General features: G+C 33.6%; 1 protein-coding gene across 1 annotated transcript in view; it reads right to left on the bottom strand.

Annotated features, from left to right (window-relative positions):
• Positions 1-18336, bottom strand: part of ADAMTS6 (ADAM metallopeptidase with thrombospondin type 1 motif 6) — a gene marked incomplete at its 5' end in the record, with an annotated part of 267294 nt that overhangs the window by 107198 nt on the left and 141760 nt on the right. Inside the window, 2 exons of the mRNA XM_079702297.1 lie at positions 2382-2523; positions 11048-11194. Coding sequence (XP_079558423.1) covers positions 2382-2523; positions 11048-11194 — 289 coding nt within the window. The remainder of the gene's footprint in view (positions 1-2381; positions 2524-11047; positions 11195-18336) is intronic.

The raw sequence follows: 18336 nt of genomic DNA, 5'->3' as shown, positions 1-18336 counted from the left end.
AACTGTAGGAGTTCCTTATACATTTTGGACATTAACCTGTTAGCAGGTATATGGTTCGCAAATAATTTCTCCAAATTCCATAAACTGCTTCTTCATTTTGTTGACTGCCTTTGCTGTGCAGAGCGTTTTATTTTGATGTAGTACCACTTGTCTATATCTACTTTTGTTGCCTGTACTTTTCATATCAAGAAATCACTGCCAATACCAAAATCAAGAAGATTTTCCCCTATATTTTCTTCTAGTAGTTTTATAGTTTCAGGTTTTACATTTGTCTTTAATCCACTTTGAGTTAATTTTTGCATCTGTTGTAAGATAAGGGTCTAGTTTTATTCTTCTGAATGTGGTTGTCCAGTTTTTCCAAAGCCATTTATTGAAGTGACTATCCTTTTTCCATTGTGTATTCTTGGCACCCTGATTGAAAATCAGTTGATCGTATATGCATAGGTTCATTTTTGGGTCTCTATTCTGTTCCACTGGTAAATTGCCAAATGTATATTAATGAACCTACTCACAAAGAATTCAGGCAAGATTGTTCATAACTACAGATGTAGTCATTGATAATCCCCACAATGACCACGTGACGGAGATGGAAAGCTGACCACTGCTGCAGTTCTGGGTCGTTCTGCAGATCATTGTTTAAAATCTTCCCTGACATCATTAGAGACCTGCTAGTTGAAAGAGGGATCATTTCATGATGCTTCAACATCAAATGTATCTCCTCACTAAAAGGCTACAGTGCTTTTCTAAACCTCCAGTGCTTGTGTTTAGCATTCATCTCAGGATACTACACTCAGATAGCCATCTAAATCAGGGCTGGTTTGTTTTTCCCTCCAGCTTCCATCTGAAGCATGACTTGTTTACCTGTCTGGATTCTCACCTTCAAAGCCACTATTATTTTCTAAAGTAGCATTTAGAATCATTTAAAATCTTAGGGATAATCCAGATAAAACACGTGTGTTTTGGGGGTATGTGTGTGTGTGCTGTCAACTGTGTAAACCCAATTTTTCAGGCACAAGCTTAAGAGGTGTAAGTGGTTGTAAAGAATCTGTTACAACCCAAGAAACTTTGTTAGTAATATATAGCACTAAACGTAGATTAACATTTTCACTTGCTAACAAAGAAATGAGAGACCATAGATGAGAATAACCTAACAGAAAATCTGTAATCACATTTGATCATGATATTCAACCTACTAAGCTGCAAGTACATACAAAGACTGTGATTAAAGTCTGACTGACTTTTTCTGAGGGAAAAAGCAACCCAAGGGAAAAAAAGAAACTAAAACCATACAGAAACAAGAAACAAGTACAGACTCTTCACAGAGAGACAAGAAATGCCAAAGTTTTACTCAAGGCTCTAGATCTTTAGATAGTTGCACACAATCTTTGAATCTAGTGCACAAAATGTGCTGCCAAAGCCTACCAGGAATAATAATATACTTGTCACTCAAGGGATATTTTAAAAAATCACTTTCTTTTGTACTGTACCCAAGAAGAATAATTGGTACAGTACAACGCATATATTGTTTAGTCTTAACTACCTTAAAACTTAATTCCTTTTATTGTTATTATTTTTAAAAAGGGATTTTAAATACACTATTTGTGTAAAAGTTGGAACTAAGCCTTAAACTTGCTTTTAAAATATTTTTTGAATTTTTTTGACAAACTCTTCATTTAAAAATCCTATTATTTCACTCAACATGCTTTTATTGTGTATTTACTATGAACATCTTCCTCTATTAGACACTGAAATCTTTCTCTATGAAACTTAAAAAATAATTTTTTTCTACATTTTTTGAGATAGACACTGAGACTTTTTTAGGCAGACAAGAAGAGTCAATCATTATACCTCCATTTTTTTCCATAGCAATTTTCCTTGTTTCTCTATTTGGGTTAATGTCATCTTGTCCGCACTCAGTTATCGTGTTAGAATGTGGGCAGTGGATAAAGCAACTTGAAATGACTCAATACTAAAAGTATAAGTTAAAATAAAGGCTCCTAGCCAAAGTAAAAATGCCCTTAACCCAATTATTAGAGTACCAGAAAAGGTGGGGAGTCAGGGAGGTTTCAAAATCATAATATTTCAAAGACAAACAAAAGTTGGTATTATAAACTCAGAACTTAAAAAAGGAGTATGTTAGAAAATTTTAAAATTTTGCCCAGAACCCTCACAAGACATTTGAAACTTGTCTAATTAAGGATTACTGAAACATTTAGAAATAGATATTTTACAAATTATATCAGAAAAAGAGCAGTGTTAAAGGCCATATTTGTGTTAATACTGTTACCAGAGGTAAACTACATTCATTAAAATTCCATCTTAACAATTGTGTCATGAAAAACACATATAAATGACTAAACATAAGGATTAAGACTTCTTACCCCATATTTACATTGGCGGGATGTTGCTCCATACTGGAAACGGCACTGTTCATCAGCATCATACACCTGACCTGGGGCCACAGCTGGATAAAGAAAGTCACGCTTGGGAGGCTCATTATCAAGGCAAGTACCACGGCCTGAACTGTTCAACATAAAGGATCAAAGGAAATTAGGTACACTGTGGACTATTTCAATCACAGTTATGAAACCATGTGTTGAGCTCTTTGTTTTAATAATTGATGCATGAAAAATAATATATTCTACAAATAAATAATCATATGGAAAAATAGAATATCTTTACTAAAACTTGAATAAGAGCTCCAATAGTTTTTTTCCAGCACCAAGACACAATATAAGCACCTCACGAAACAATCTAAAAATGTCATGTTGGCCTTCAAACACTGATTTAAACTAATTTCTGAAGGAATCAAAACAATTTCATACTGCTCTAAGCTTCTTGTTTGTTTTCAGTGGAAATATAACCACATCTGGTAGTAGAATCAAAAACATAAAATGTGGAAAAAAAATTGTGGTTGTGATCCTTAAAGACCTAATCTATATACTTCCACCTTGGGCAGAACAAGAGATGCTGTGGTAAGACATGTCCAAAGCTTCTTGAAATATTTCAATAACAAATGGGCTGAATGACAGATGAGGCCAAGATCCAAAGTTGTCCTCTCAAGTATATTAGAAGTGTTTAGTCTCTCAAAAATTTCATATTTCATCTAGGATCATCAGAGTTGGAAAAGAGAATGTTCTCCTCTCTCTATAATTTCTGCTTTTCAAAGTATGCTTGCACTCAAACATAATATTTTAATTCAGTGGAACAAATAACATAAAGATCGCCAAAAGCCAGAGAGAATATCTCAGTTTAAACAGCTTTATACTTTGCTAAATATAATTGTTCATTTTTATTTAGTCAGTGTGCATAAAATAGGACAGATGCTTTTTTACTTTCATTTCACATGTGAGTAAGTTAGAATTTTTAAAGAATTCCTATGCCAACATTTAAAAATTTTTTCCAACATTCCTGTCAATTGTGCCAGCACTTGTGTTTTTTTTTCCAAATCTTTTCCATCCACTTTGCCAAAGGAAAATAATTTCACAAGTAGAAGTTCCTCAACTATTATTTAGGACAGTACAAATTTTCATTTATAGGTAAGTAAGAAAGAACCATGCATAATAATGTTTCATATTCACTTAAAATTTTATCATATTCTTAAAATGTGAAAGCAAATTTGTTAAATAAAAATGTATATTTGCACAGTAGCAAATAAATACCTTTAAAAAACTGAACCATACTATGCATAAGGTGATAGATTCAAAGACCCAAAGGATAGAAAATTATCTTCTTTATGCCCTTTTTCTTTCATTTATGCCCCTCTTGATTAATTTTTTAAACAATAAAAATATTTAAATGGAATATTAAATGTGGTACTGAACAGATGGATGTTATTATTGGCTATTATAATCATTTCATTTGTCACTGCTCTAGGTGTCTAACTAATAGAGAACTTTTTTTTTTTTTGAGAACAACTTTATTTCACCCAACTATCCAGATTTCATGACAGAATGCTTTTTATTTTGTTTTTTGTACTTTTAGAAATTGTCATGTATCTCAGCAAGAAAAACTATTTCTAAGTGAATTTTAAAAATAGTAAGTTCTTTTTATTTCATTATGTAAAATATATGGGTATGCAAATTTTAGGCAAATGTAATTCTACTAGTAAATTCAAAATTTTTATTAAGGTTAGTGATAAAGTGGTCAATGTGAAAAAGTATAATGGAAGAAGAATTTATGAGATAATTGTATTAGTAGTTTAATTTCCTAATTTTCCTCCTAAAATATTAGTTTCATCTCTATCTACAACAAAACTATAAAAGTCTATCTGAAAGGAGCTAAATATGTAATAAAAATAAAATATCAAGCTAAGTTCTATATAAATCAATGGGAAAATTTTAAGCACTGAAGTACTTAAGTACAGGATCCTACAGATAAAAATATTTGCCAGTAGCATAACAAAGAAAGTATAAGATATATTCACCTAAGTGGCACCAACTCAAAATCCATTAAAAATTATTGTACATAATTACTTTTATTACTACAGAAAATTAACCTAAAAACTTAGAGGAAGAAGTATGTGGACCCTCAAAAAGAGTTTAAGATTGGGATAACCTGAGGATCCTGAGGAAAAAATAACCTGAGGAAAAAATTCTTTCCTGATAGCAAACTGAGAATTGGCTTAACCCAGGAGGAAGCAAGAATAATTGCTTCATTTAAAGTTCTTGTTCCCAGGTATTAATGGTCTTCAAATCACAGTTCACGTTCTGTAAAAAATACCAAATCAGATGACCATTGCAGGAGCCTCCAGACGACGAAGTAATGGCATGCACTGTGGTCACCTGTGGGAAAATTCTTCCGAGAAAGCCTATCCCAAAAGTGATTTGTGTTTCAATTCTTTGGAAGTAACTATTGCTTTGTATTAATGTGGTCTAGTTAAATATCTAGACATCTCGTTCTCTCTTCCAGTATATTTTTGCAGAAGAACAAAACACCGTATGAAATACAATAAGTGAAAAATTATATAGATCTTTAAATAATGAACATGTATTTAGGAATATGGCATCAACAAAGACCTTTTAAAATGGGTTTGGCTATATTTGTACAAAATATCAATGCTTGCAAGTCAAGCGTCTTACCTACTAGTATTGGCTCCAGGATAGCAAGTGTGGGATACGTGCAAGGTTGATTTAAACTGTTTGTACATTTTGGGTAGAAAATGTACTACATATTTTCCTTCTAGTAACCGTAAACATCACATACAGTAAAACCTTGATTAAAGTATTTGGGGGGTGAGATAGTTTTCATACTTTAATTCTTAACTGAGGGTGAAGCTACGAAAGTATTTTTTTTTGCATAATGTTACTAAAACTTGTCTGCCACTTTCCTGCTACTTTCAAGTGAGTTAAATCTCTAGACCACAATTATTAATTAACTCCTGGAAGATAATAATTCTGGATATGTTCATGCCTCTGTACCATCAATTACCATTATGAAATATCACAGATACAGGTATGGAAGGTAGAGGACATGAATCTGAGAGATGTATATATAACCCTAGGAGTGCTTTTCTTTGTTTATTTTCCTTAGAAAATTTCCCAGTTTTCAACCCCAATCATACTCCTCTTTGTTTCCCCAAGAATTAACAAATATTCTGATTTTTAAAATAATAATTTCTTTGGTTTTCTCAGTAATTATTTATCTCCCAATTATTCATCTGCCTGCTCTTGGATTCTATATAAAAGGAGTCATACTGTAGGTTTTCTTTTGTGACTTTATTCTTTTGCTCAATGTTATGAATGTGAGACACATCCATGTTGATGTGTGTAACTGTAAGCTGCTCATTTATATTGTTCTTTGATATTCCATTTAAGACTATGCCACAGTTATTTATCCATTCTTCTATTAATAAACATTTAAGTTATTTCTAATTTCTGGAAATTGCAAATTATGGTGATATAAACATTTTTGTATAGTCTTCTGGTACCAATGCTTTTCTTAAAAATATTAGATATGAGTTATTTTCTTATATTTTGTAATTGTCTCCTTTTAACAAAAAGAAGTTCTGAGTAATTTTTATTTAATCTAGGGTTCTAGTTAATCAATATACAATTCTTATGATACTGAGCCTAGGGTTATTTATGCTACTATTTTCAAATTAATAGTGGTAATATTATATATAAATCATCTTGAATTTTCTCATAAAATGCCACTTTTAAGTATAGCTGGTTTGTGCCCTGGTGTCATATGTGAATGTTTTCACTTAGAAAACATTAACCTCACTCATTAATAAATGAAATGAAGAACACTGTAGTTTCCATATATGAGATGTTATTACAACTTACTGTTGTTAAGCATAGATATACTTGTCCTGATCAAAACTGTATACATAAAAAGTGGAACTATGATTAATTCCCTAGCAGCATATATTTCACAACTAAAAGCCCAATCGTGATTAATATCTACAGCACTATAGGTAATTATTGAATTAATACACTCTACTTTTGTTTATGCTTCTAAGACAAGGCAAAAAAATGTCTATTAGTTTGAGAACATGCTTTTCCCTTGATTATGAAATTAGTAAATCAAAGTATGTTTACATTTCCAGAATCCTTGCAGTATGATAGCAACGTCATGTTTTATGTATTCTACTTCTAATTAGAGAAGTCTTATTTACATAGTTCACAAATTAGCCTTAAAAATAGGTACATGAGCCAGAGTTGAGTCTTCAATGAAAATTTACAGATCCTTATGTAAAATATGGTCTGTTGGCTTTGTTTCCAGAACACATGAAGACATACTCCTAATTGAAATTTTAGATTTATTTTTCACTTAAACAATTATACTATAAAGGACAGACCTTCAGTCTACAATACAGCGGGTCAATCTAAGGAATTAAATCTTTCTATATAACCCTGTACATATCTTAACAGTTTCTTAACAACAACAACAAAAAGTTAACAGATAATACCATCTCCTACTTTTTCCCACAAAATTGTGCTAATATACCTAAATTAAGCAAAAATGAATTAGGTTAACTCATCTATGGCAAGTCAAGTGTCTTACCTACTACATTCTCATAAACTGCTTTATCAATCTTCACAAAACTAACAATATTATTACCTTCTAAAATGAGTTACTCTAAGTCAGACCTTTCTTTCTTGCCCTCTATATGACTAGGATGCTTGAATACAACTGAACTTGAGGCTTCCAATATACAAACACTATACTAGTAACATTTACTAAGTTATGCTCTTTTTCTCCATAAGTAATTATGACTTATCAAAGATATTTATGGGTTAGAGTGAAGTCCCAAAATGTGTCAGATAAATGGAAGGAGAAATCTGTTTTGCTAAGCTGTTTTGGGGTTCCACATAAAAAAGAGGTCCCAACTATAAAATCTGTTTTCTCTCAAATTATTGATAGCGACTTTCAAAGGTAATTGCTATAGAGGAATTGTAAGCACCTTGCTTGTCCTGTTCATCTTATATCATTTCTCTTGCAGCTCTACTTTTCTTCCTAGTTCATCTTCAACCATAATGTTGCTTCTCTTTTTTTTCAGCTTCCATCCTTTCTGTGAAAATGGCTAGTCTGTATTTAATTTGGAATTGTAGGAAATTTTGCTATGGATCTCTGACAGTTCAAACAATATAACAGACTTTAATTTAAATAGAGCAAGAGTTGATTCACAGAGGCCCCAGGATTTTTGAAGACTATAGGAAATTACTCTGTACTACCACTGAGTGGTGGAAAATGTATGAAAAACTGGCCTAAATTACTTCTGGCTGCCTTCCACTGCCTGGTAAATTAGCCCACAGACATCAATGAGTGTGAGCCATAACACCAGGTTCATCTTCTCTAGTTTCTAAATAAATAAATAAATAAATAAATAAATAAATAAGTCCCGCAGGCAGATAGGAAGGACACTACCTGCAAAGCCGTCGTCGAAAACATCAGAAGCTGGCATAACACGTCCATTTTAACGGTAATGGGTTCTTTATTATTTAATCAGGACGGCTTCTGGGCGATTCATGAACCACTTATTGAATCACCGAGTTTAAGAAATCTGAAAAAAAATATTGGGAGTTGGTAAACACCATCTCCTGATTGATCAATATCACCTAGTGTTTCAGAATGACACGAGAGACTTTTTACTCTATTGGCATTTAAAGGCCATGAAACTGTTTTCAGTTGAACATAGTGAATAGTGAATCTCTATAAATCATAGAAAGCTCATTGTTAAAATCCACCATCATCTTTGGCCTATACAGTCACTAAGTAGAGAAAAGTATGCATTCTGTTGGCTGGGCTGCAGTTCCTAAACAATTCATCTTTCAAGATTTCTTTTTCTTCAGAAGAGAAACTAAAATAAAATGTTATGACTCTTTTTGAGCCAACTATAAAACATAAATGTAATCTCAATCCCTGATCAAAATATCACTGTATTTTTTTAAATATCACACATAGCTGTTAAAGCAATTAAGTCCACTGCATTAATAAAGAGGAAAAAAGAAATTTAAGCAAGTTACTATTATGTCTTTGTGCTCCAGTGAACTGACCTTTTTAAAGGGCCTTGTGTTTAAAAAACTTTATTGCTTGGTCAGATTACAATCAGAGTTGTTCAGTTTACTATTAAAGAGGGAAAAAAAAGCACCAACTTTCCCCAAAATCTCTACCCATTGTCTTCACATCTATCTTTTACTAATGGCTTTAACTTTGTGAGCATTCCCATGAGGATGCACAACAGAAATATTTTTATAAAATACGGGATAATTAAACCCATTACAACCCTGTCAACACTAATCATGCTTACACATAGAAAATGCAAAGAGGCAATAAGGCTTACATAATGCTTTTTGGATTAATTCTTTCAATTAATTCAATCGAACACTTTATTGCAACTAGTAATAATTTTACATCTCTGACAAAACCAGTGGTGATTTCTTGACTGTATTTTATCAGCAATTTAGGGATTCCCTTTTGGAGTTTAATGGCCTTCATAGAGCTTTAACTAAGCAGGGTCTGGCAAGAGATCAAAACCGGTCCTTGAATTTAGTATACAGAGATTGTCCTAGCAAATGGGCTGTGCAATAGAAACAGGATAGAGGAGAGAGAAATGGTACTTGGAAAAAAAAAAAAAAAAAGCAAGCAGAGGAAAGCCTTCAAAAATGCACAGAAATACTGAGCATGCATACAGTTTGTCTTTCTGGTGGTAGACACTAAGATTCCATTATAAAAACATGAGCCAAGTCAAGGGAGAAATTCCAGACTGGCTTGATTTCTGGGGAGAGTAGATCTTCAACAGTGTTTAATATTTAGGTTATATGATCTCATTAAAAACATCTCAGAAAATGATACTGCTAGTGCTTTCTGTTAATAACTACCAAAAGATGTCAAACAAATTCTCTGTGGTCTATCTTTATAGCCCTTTACCCAGTTTTGGCACAAGGAAAGTACAGTGTTATAATTTATCTATTACTAACATTAAAAATTGTTAGGTTATAGTATGGTTATTCAGAAGAGTTACCTTCTAAAATAAATTTCTAATTCCTTCAATTTCATCATCACATTAATTAATTCAAAAGAGCCCATTTTAAACATTTATCTTTTGATCTTTGATTGAGTAAAGCATTGTGCTAGGTAATTGAAAATCTCTTGTTTGGGGCTTTTAAAAATATGTAACTATAAGTTTTAAGAATATAATCTGGCTATTAGCAGAAATGAACCAAAATTTTAATGAATAATGTTGCCCTACATAACCTATCTGAATTTCTAAAATTTTACACTATAATCATGTTAAGGTGAACTTTGAACAAAGACAATTTGTTTTGTTTTGTTTTGTTTTGTTTTGTTTTTTTGTTTTGTATTTTTTTTTATTAGTCTCTGCTTTACAACAAAGTGAATCAGTCATACATATACATCTGTTCCCACATCCCCTCCCTCCTGCATCTCCTTCCCTCCCACCCTCCCCATCCCACCCCTCCAGGCGGCCACAAAGCACCGAGCTGATCCCCCCACGCCACGCGGCCACCCCCCACCATCCATCCACCCCACGCCGGGCAGTGTATACACGCAAAGACAATTTTTAAAAAGAATTTTTGTTGCTTGCCTGTACTTTATGTATGACTCACTTTTTCACAAAGTATTTAATCTCTCATCCTCAGAAAAAAATGGCACAATATAGTTGAAGGTAATGATAGAGCAATAGTGCTTAAAACCTCAATATTATTTAAAATAATACTATACCACTTAATGAATGTCTATTAAGTGTTTTATATACATTACAGTGTTATACATAATTATTTACATGACAACCTGATGATGTGTGTATTACTACCTAAACTCACTCAACAAATGAGGTCACTGAATATTAGGAAGGTTAAGTAATATGTCCAAGGTCACACTGTTAGGAAGTGAGACCTAAGTCTATCAGTTTCCAAAGTCTAATCCTGGAGCCCGATGCAGATGACATGTGGAAAAACATCTGCTTTCCTAAACATAGTTATACCTGAGCTAATTTATATTCTTCATACTTAAATAACCAGACTCTTGGAATATATGTTAAAGGACCAGCAAAAAAGTTCTCAAACTGTAGAAAAGATGAGTCACTATAATAAATTTTCAAAGACAAATTTTCATTTTCTCATTTTCATTTCCTGGGCGTTGGTTTTTTGTTGTTGTTGTTTGTTACTATTAGATACTTTGGCATTCCTATAGAACTTAGAGAACTTAGTTTTTTTACCAACAAAGTGAAATATGTAATCACTGAATTAAAGCTTGGCTTATACACTATTAAATTATATAAATCTAAATTCTTTCTGATATTGCTTCCCATTTATTTAACATTTCTAACACTCACAGTATCAACCCCTTTTACAGCCTCACTTCAGTTCTCCTAATCTGTTCAGTTTGTGTTCTGTTTGAGTATGCAGGAGAAAATTTGCCACAATGATATAGTTAAGTATTTTGGGAACAGCCTGAAATATGGGAACACTGGGCCCTATAAAAGTTACTCATTATGCAACATTTGAAGCACTACATATTAGGCTTCTATCAATGGCTTACTTCTGGAGCAATTCATCATCACTCTCCAGAGATTACTTACTCTAGAAAGCTGGTGATATAGTCTCGACTGCAGGCAGACCAGGAAAAGGGATTGGTATTTGCAGTAATGTGAGCTGCCATAAGTTTTGCTGCTTCATGACCTTTCGTCCCACAAGAATTTCCAATTCCATCATGGTTCATACCAAAACTGTTTTAACAAGGAAGAAACATAAGAAACATAAAAGAAAAAAATAAGAAAAAATAAAACAAACCTCAATACATCCTTTATTTCCTTATTTGATCATTTATTAGCCTTATCAACATATGGCTTCCATCAAGATAGACCAGATCCTCTAAGGAAATATAGAATTAATGTTGAAGAGATTAAGGAATAATTCAATGATACAATATATTTCTAAATCACTTTAAATTTATTATATACTCTCAAATGTTATCTCATATGATATAGTCTCTCCTTGAACAGAGAGGGGATATATAGTAATTCTAACTTTATAGATGAGAAAAACTGAAACTAACTAAAGATAATTAACCTATTAAAGATCACACAGTTAATAAGTGTTGAAATTGTTAGTAGAACCTACCTCTAACATGCTAGAGTTCAAGCTACCTCACTTGCTGAATCCAAAAGGGAATTATGAAAAGATAGTTATGACCCATAGAGTTCTAGGTTATAGGCCAAACATAAAAGTCCTTTTTCTTGTTAATATGGATAAAGGAGAATTAAATACATTATGTAATTTATGTTTGTGTGTGTATGTGTCTTCAAAACACCTTTTGAAAAATCCTGATACATTTAAGGATTATGAATATAGCCTTTTCTTTACCATGGCCTCCCTGAGTTTTTAAAGCTTTTCTTTGTCATTTTTTCCTGTGTCCTGTAGCCATGCTTAGTGTTATCAATGTGAGTTTAAAACATATCTCAATTATAAATCATAAAACTTTTCTGTAAAGGATCTACCTACTGCATATGAATAAATTTAAGCCTCTCATCACAAGTAGCCAGAAGTTTAGGTGAAAATCACTAAAAAAATCCTTATTGTGTCCACTGTGACATTCTAATAAATGCACCATGATATGTGTTCAAGGGAATAAGTAATTTGTGTGATATGAGTATAATACAGATAAGAATAGTTGCTGGAAAAAAATTTAGAGAGATAGTTGAGAACAGATAATCACAAGATAATAAATGAAAGTAAATATTGATACTTTTGGCAGTGTACAGACTTTGAAGATTTGTCAGAAAGAGCAACCGAAGATTTCTGAGTAGGAAAATATGGAATTGACCTGTATTTTAGACAGATCATTATAGTAATTCTGTGGTGGAAACAATAGAGTGGAAAGAGAATAGAGCCAGGGAGCACAGAGAGAAGATGATAACCAATTAAGAAATGATGTAGGTCTGAACTAGGGCACAGGATAGAGAAGTGGGATTAGATTTGAGACATGTTCAGGAAGGTGAATGAAGTGGCCTCATAAATACAATATAAAAGAGCTATAATAAAGACATATAATATGTCCGTGTATGGCGGGAGGAGGGAGGAGGAAATAATAATTCAGGTATAGGGACTACAATAAGCAAAGGAAGAGAATCATATGAGAGCCCTTCCAAATAACCAAATACCCTTCCAAGAACATCAATACTTAGTCTTCTTGTGTTTGACATCAACACACTCAAGTCAACCTCTTCTAGGAACATAATGGTGGAATTTACTGTTTGTTGAATTAGATATATATTCTGTGAAAACAATCAGCTATAGATTTACATTAAAAATTCCTTACTATAAATTTATAGTTCAATAAACAATATTCTACATTTCTCTCAAAGGTTGATGCTACGATGTGATTACTACTATGATTCTTTTCAAATGATGATACTGATAGCTTAAAAAATATTATGTCCTTTAGCAGTAGTCTCATACAAATCTCTGAGTAATATTAAGATAGTTGTAGGCAGGCACAGATAGCTTTCAGAAAATCACTTTTGAGATTCCCAACTTCCTTACTTACTCTTTTCTAAAAATAAAGTAAAGCGTCTTTTGAAATCATATTTCTCCCACATTATAAAGGAAAGACTTATCTTTCAGTCATCCATAATTTTACAATAGTTCATTGCCTTTGGCTATAAGAAATGGGTGTCAAGAAAAGAGACAACTGGAAACATTTAGGGTCAGCACTGAGAAAAAGAATGACTTTGTTGATTAAATAACATATGTAGTTTCTTGTTTTCATCAAGTTTATAGGAAGATATTATCAAATTAACAGCTGATGGGTTGTTAAAAAATTTGATGATAGATCACCATGGTTACGTTTTGACAAAGAATTCAAAAGGAGCTCAAAGAACTGAGTGATATTTCTATAATAAATTCCTTTCATCTTATCTATTTACTTATGTGATCCAATTTTCTCAACATTCACATCTATAGAAACAAAATAAAGAAATTGAATTGGTGCTAAAATCCTGCCTCATTCTAGCAGTAATGAAGTAACGGCAGTAATTGAAAATATACATTTGAAGATACATCTTCTAACAAAAACTTTATTTTTATATTTAATTATTAAAATTCATAATATGTATATATTCTTCTAATCAATTATTAATAATTGTAATGTAATGAACATGTAATTCAGAAAAAAAATTTTATGATCACAGGAAATTTTAAAAATGTAATTGCAACTTAAAATTTTTTGTTACAGAGATATTTGATATAATTAAAAATACTTTTAAGCATAAAAACATATTTTAAAAGTATATTAAGAAATATTAAAATATACATTAGGATTAATATTCTGGGAGGGAAAGGAAGAGCAGACATATTGAGTTAAGGGAGGGAAAAAAGATGCAAATTTTGGCTATAAAAGAAGAAGCTGTTAGTGTATTTTTAAAATAATCTTTAAAAACATATTTATTTATTTATTAATTTGGCTGCACAGGGTCTTAGTTGCAGCACGCGAGATCCTCATTGCCGCATGTGGAATCTAGTTGCATGACCAGGGATCAAACCTGGGCCCCCTGTTTTGGGAGCACAGAGTCTTACCCACTGGACCACCAGGGAAGTCCCCTGTTAGTGTATTTTTAAAATGCATAATGATGGTTACCAAATTGCTATGGCATTTAGATTCAATCAGGTATATTTAAAGGAGGTTTTTATTTTTTACATACTAATTTTTGCAGTAGTCTAGAAATTCTATCCTTTGCAATTAGTTAGACATTAAAAAATTTGGACATCAACTGAAAAATAACCAAACAATAGGGTACATAGTTTTTAAAAGTTCAGAAGTATAGGAAGGAGATATGGGGTATATGTATATGTATAGTTGATTCACTTAGTTGATTCACAGCTGAAACTAACACACCATTGTAAAGCACTTATACTCCAATAAAGATGTTAAAAAAAATTCAGAAGTATATATGGGAAAAGATTTAAAAACTAATGAACTCAAGTATCTGAAGAAGTAAACCTTAAATTCTATTTCTACTTACAATCCTTATAGTTTAAGTGTCAGATGCAGAAAGCTGTCTTAAGGATTTCAGTTTCAGGTGTCTAAGAGAATGTATAGTTTTGCAGCTTTTATTTAAAACATAAGAAATCCCAGAAATGACCTGACCAATGTCAACTAGTTCACTAACAGTGACACAAAGTGAAATGGGAGTTTACAATTGCCGTTCATGACATCAGCTTCAAAAGATCCTTCTAGGGCTTCCCTGGTGGCGCAGTGGTTGAGAGTCCGCCTGCCGATGCAGGGGACACGGGTTCGTGCCCCGGTCCGGGAAGATCCCACATGCTGTGGAGCGGCTAGGCCTGTGAGCCATGGCCGCTGAGCCTGCGCGTCCAGAGCCTGTGCTCCACAACGGGAGAGGCCACAACAGTGAGAGGCCCGCGTACCACAAAAAAAAAAAAAAAAAAAAAAGATCCCTCTAATACACTGACCAGGCTGGAGAAAGAGAGAGTGTGAGTGTGTGTGTGCGTGTGTGTTTGTGTATGTGTATGTATGTATATATATATATATATATATATATATATATATATATATATATATATATATACACATATATATTACAGATAAGCTCCTTCCTGAGGAAACTCTATCAGTGAGGAGTTTGTCAAAAGAAATGAAACTTACTAGTGTTTAGAGAAAATAAACGAGTCTACTTTAAACCATCATACCAGCAAAAATTAGAACATTACCTAGGACTAAGTGTTGACAGTGGTGTAGAGAAACTGGGATCTTAGCACGCAACAGTTATAGTCTGGTCAGGCAGCAGTTCCAGAGAGCAATTCAGCAGTATTTGGTCATATTAAGTAGAGGAAACATTATGACCCAGCAATCCTGTTCTTGGAGAGATATCCCAGAAATATTCCCAAAGGGAACTTGTATGAGGATGTTCATGACAGAATTATTTATGATAGCAAGGAGTTGAAGACAATCTAGGTGTTTGTCACTGGGGAATGGATAAATAAACTTTGGCAGATGCATATTATGGAATACTAAGCAGAAGTTGGAAGCAACAAACAAGATAGATGTCTACACATAAATATAGGTAGATCTTAAAAACACTGAAAAAATTGAGAAAGGGAACAAGGTCTATAGCACTATATCATACATGCAAACAAAAATGACATATATCTTATCAAATAACAAAGAAAAGCCAAGGAATTGTTCCAGATTAAAGACTTTAGAGACATTACCAAATGCAACAGAAACTGGATTGGAGGGAGAAAAGGTTATAAAAATATTGCTGGGACGATTGAGGAAATTTGAATAGGACTATATATCAGATAATAGTAGTGTATCAATGTTAAACTTTCTAATGTGATAATTATACTCTTACATAAGAGATTATCTTTTCTACTCAGGAAACAGATGCTGAAATAGTTAGGGATAGGGGACATGTCTACAACTTATTCTCAAATAGTACAGAAAAAAATACATGTACATATACAAAAAGAGAGAGAAAGAAATGTTGCAAAATATTAACAATTTTAAAATCTGACTCAGGGACACATAGGAAATCTTTCTACTGTACCAATTTTTCTGTAAGTTTGAAAACATTTCAAAGTTAAAAAATAGGGCTTCCCTGGTGGCGCAGTGGTTAAGAGTCTGCCTGCCAATGCAGGGGTCACGGGTTCGAGCCCTGGTCCGGGAAGATCCCACATGCCATGGAGCAACTAAGCCCGTGTACCACAACTACTGAGCCTACTCTCTAGAGCCCGTGAGCCACGGCTGCTGAGCCCACGTGCCACAACTACTGAAGCCCTCACGCCTAGAGCCAGTGCTCCGCAGCAAGAGAGGCCACCGCAGTGAGAAGCCCGTGTACCTCAATGAAGACCCAACGCAGCCAAAAAGAAAAAAAAAAGTTAAAAAATAAATACAGACATATATAAAACAACCTGCAATATTTTGCAAGGATACATATGAATTCAAATATAGATATCAAATTTATTAAAGGAGTTATCTATGGGAGGGAAGAAATGGGAGTGGAAAATGGGAATATAGAAATATATGAAACAAAAAGGGTCCTTGCTGGGACTGATAATGATGTTGTGCCAAGAAATAAGGATAGATAGATAGATAGAAAATAAACTCAACTCTCTGCTCTTGAGTTAAAAAATAATAATTAAAAAAAAAAAAAAAAGAACAAAAGAGAGTTTGGTGAAACTGGCTCCCACCCCAGTGAGTGAATAGTGATAACAAGAGAATACTTCCATAGTTGGTTTTATGTGTTTAATAAAATTAATCATTTTATTTTAATAAAATTAATAGATTAGGCAATGATTCTCATTTCTGGAGGGTTAGAGAAAGAGAGAAAATAGGGAGAGAAAGTCTTCCTTAGGCATCTTGTGATTCCCCCACATTTTGCTGAGTATGCCAAGTCTGTAAGGCCTGCTCTTAACCCAGGCCTTTCCTCAGGACAACTTTAGGAAATGAGGTAACATCTCCCCCTGGACAAAGCACGTTTACTTACTACTTGCTATAAAAGCATTAGATTCCCCAAGCTCAGTGTTTCTCATTTTTTTTTTTGGTTTTTTTTGTTTTGTTTTGTTTTGTTTTTTTTGCGGTACGCAGGCCTCTCACTGTTGTGGCCTCTCCCGTTGAGGAGCACAGGCTCCAGATGCGCAGGCTCAGCAGCCATGGCTCATGGGCCCAGCCGCTCCGCGGCATGTGGGATCTTCCCGCACCGGGGCACGAACCCGTGTCCCCTGCATCGGCAGGCGGACTCTCAACCACTGCGCCACCAGGGAAGCCCCTGTTTCTCAGTTTTGATGCAAACCCACTACATGTGTGGCATTCATCTGGGCCATACTGTGTTGCCCATGTGGGATTTGGGGCCAAAAGGAACCAAAATAAATATGCTGATGCTTATGCTGCTTGCTGTGCTGAAGTCTCTGATCCAGGAATCTCATGTCTTTTGCTAGCATCCATGCAATGGTAATAAGCTAACTTATTAGCTTATAAATAATGTAAAATCAAATCTCAAACTCAATGAGAGAGAAGTTTGTAGTTGATTAGGACAACATACCCAATTATGGAAAGCTAAGTAATCCTGAAACTAAAGTACTTCAAGATTAGTCTTAATTTTTTAGAAAATGAAGCCCCAAATCTATTAAAACAAAGTAAGTTATTTCCCAGTAAATAAATTATATGTTGAAGATTTTCAACTAAATCTCCCAGGGGAAAGAAATGAAAGATCAGAAATTCCCTTTCTCATATCTTAGTACTTCTGATTTATTTCAAAAGTTTAAAGGACACTCTTATTTCTACATTGTGAGTAAAAAGTTTTCCCTTTTCCTCTAAGATATCACCCAAAAGCAATAAGAAAATAACCACAAACTTTACATTTAATGAAAAGTAGGAAACTTCTAAAACCATAAACCACCATATCATAATGTATGTGGGAGGATGATTGAATACAGAAAAATTAGAGGAATGTGGAAAGACACACATAGGGGACAACAAGAAGTGACCTAAGCTAAAACGAGTAGAGCATGTTCTCCAAAGTTAAGTGCAACAATCTGAGGGACAAAACCAACAATACTTTCTTATAAGCAATTGGTGTAAGGGTGCAAACTGTTGGAATATACACCCTTGTTCTAGTTGTCAGAGGAAGAGTAGATGGGGCTAACTGGGGAGTCATAAAAACCATATTTGTAGGAATCAGTCTGTCAGTGAGTAAAGGTGAAAGAGAGATTCTACCTTGCCAGCAGTTGTTAAAGAAATACAGCGTTAGAGAACTTGAATCATACAATACTGTATATCAGTAATAAATTCCTGCTGAGAAAGTAGCTCTGGTGCCTACCCAACATAAACCTTCTACAAGTAGTTCATCCA

The sequence above is a fragment of the Hyperoodon ampullatus genome, assembly GCF_949752795.1.
Source record: "Hyperoodon ampullatus genome assembly, chromosome: 4".
NCBI lineage: Eukaryota > Metazoa > Chordata > Mammalia > Artiodactyla > Ziphiidae > Hyperoodon > Hyperoodon ampullatus.
This window is presented reverse-complemented; position numbering and strand designations above follow the sequence as displayed.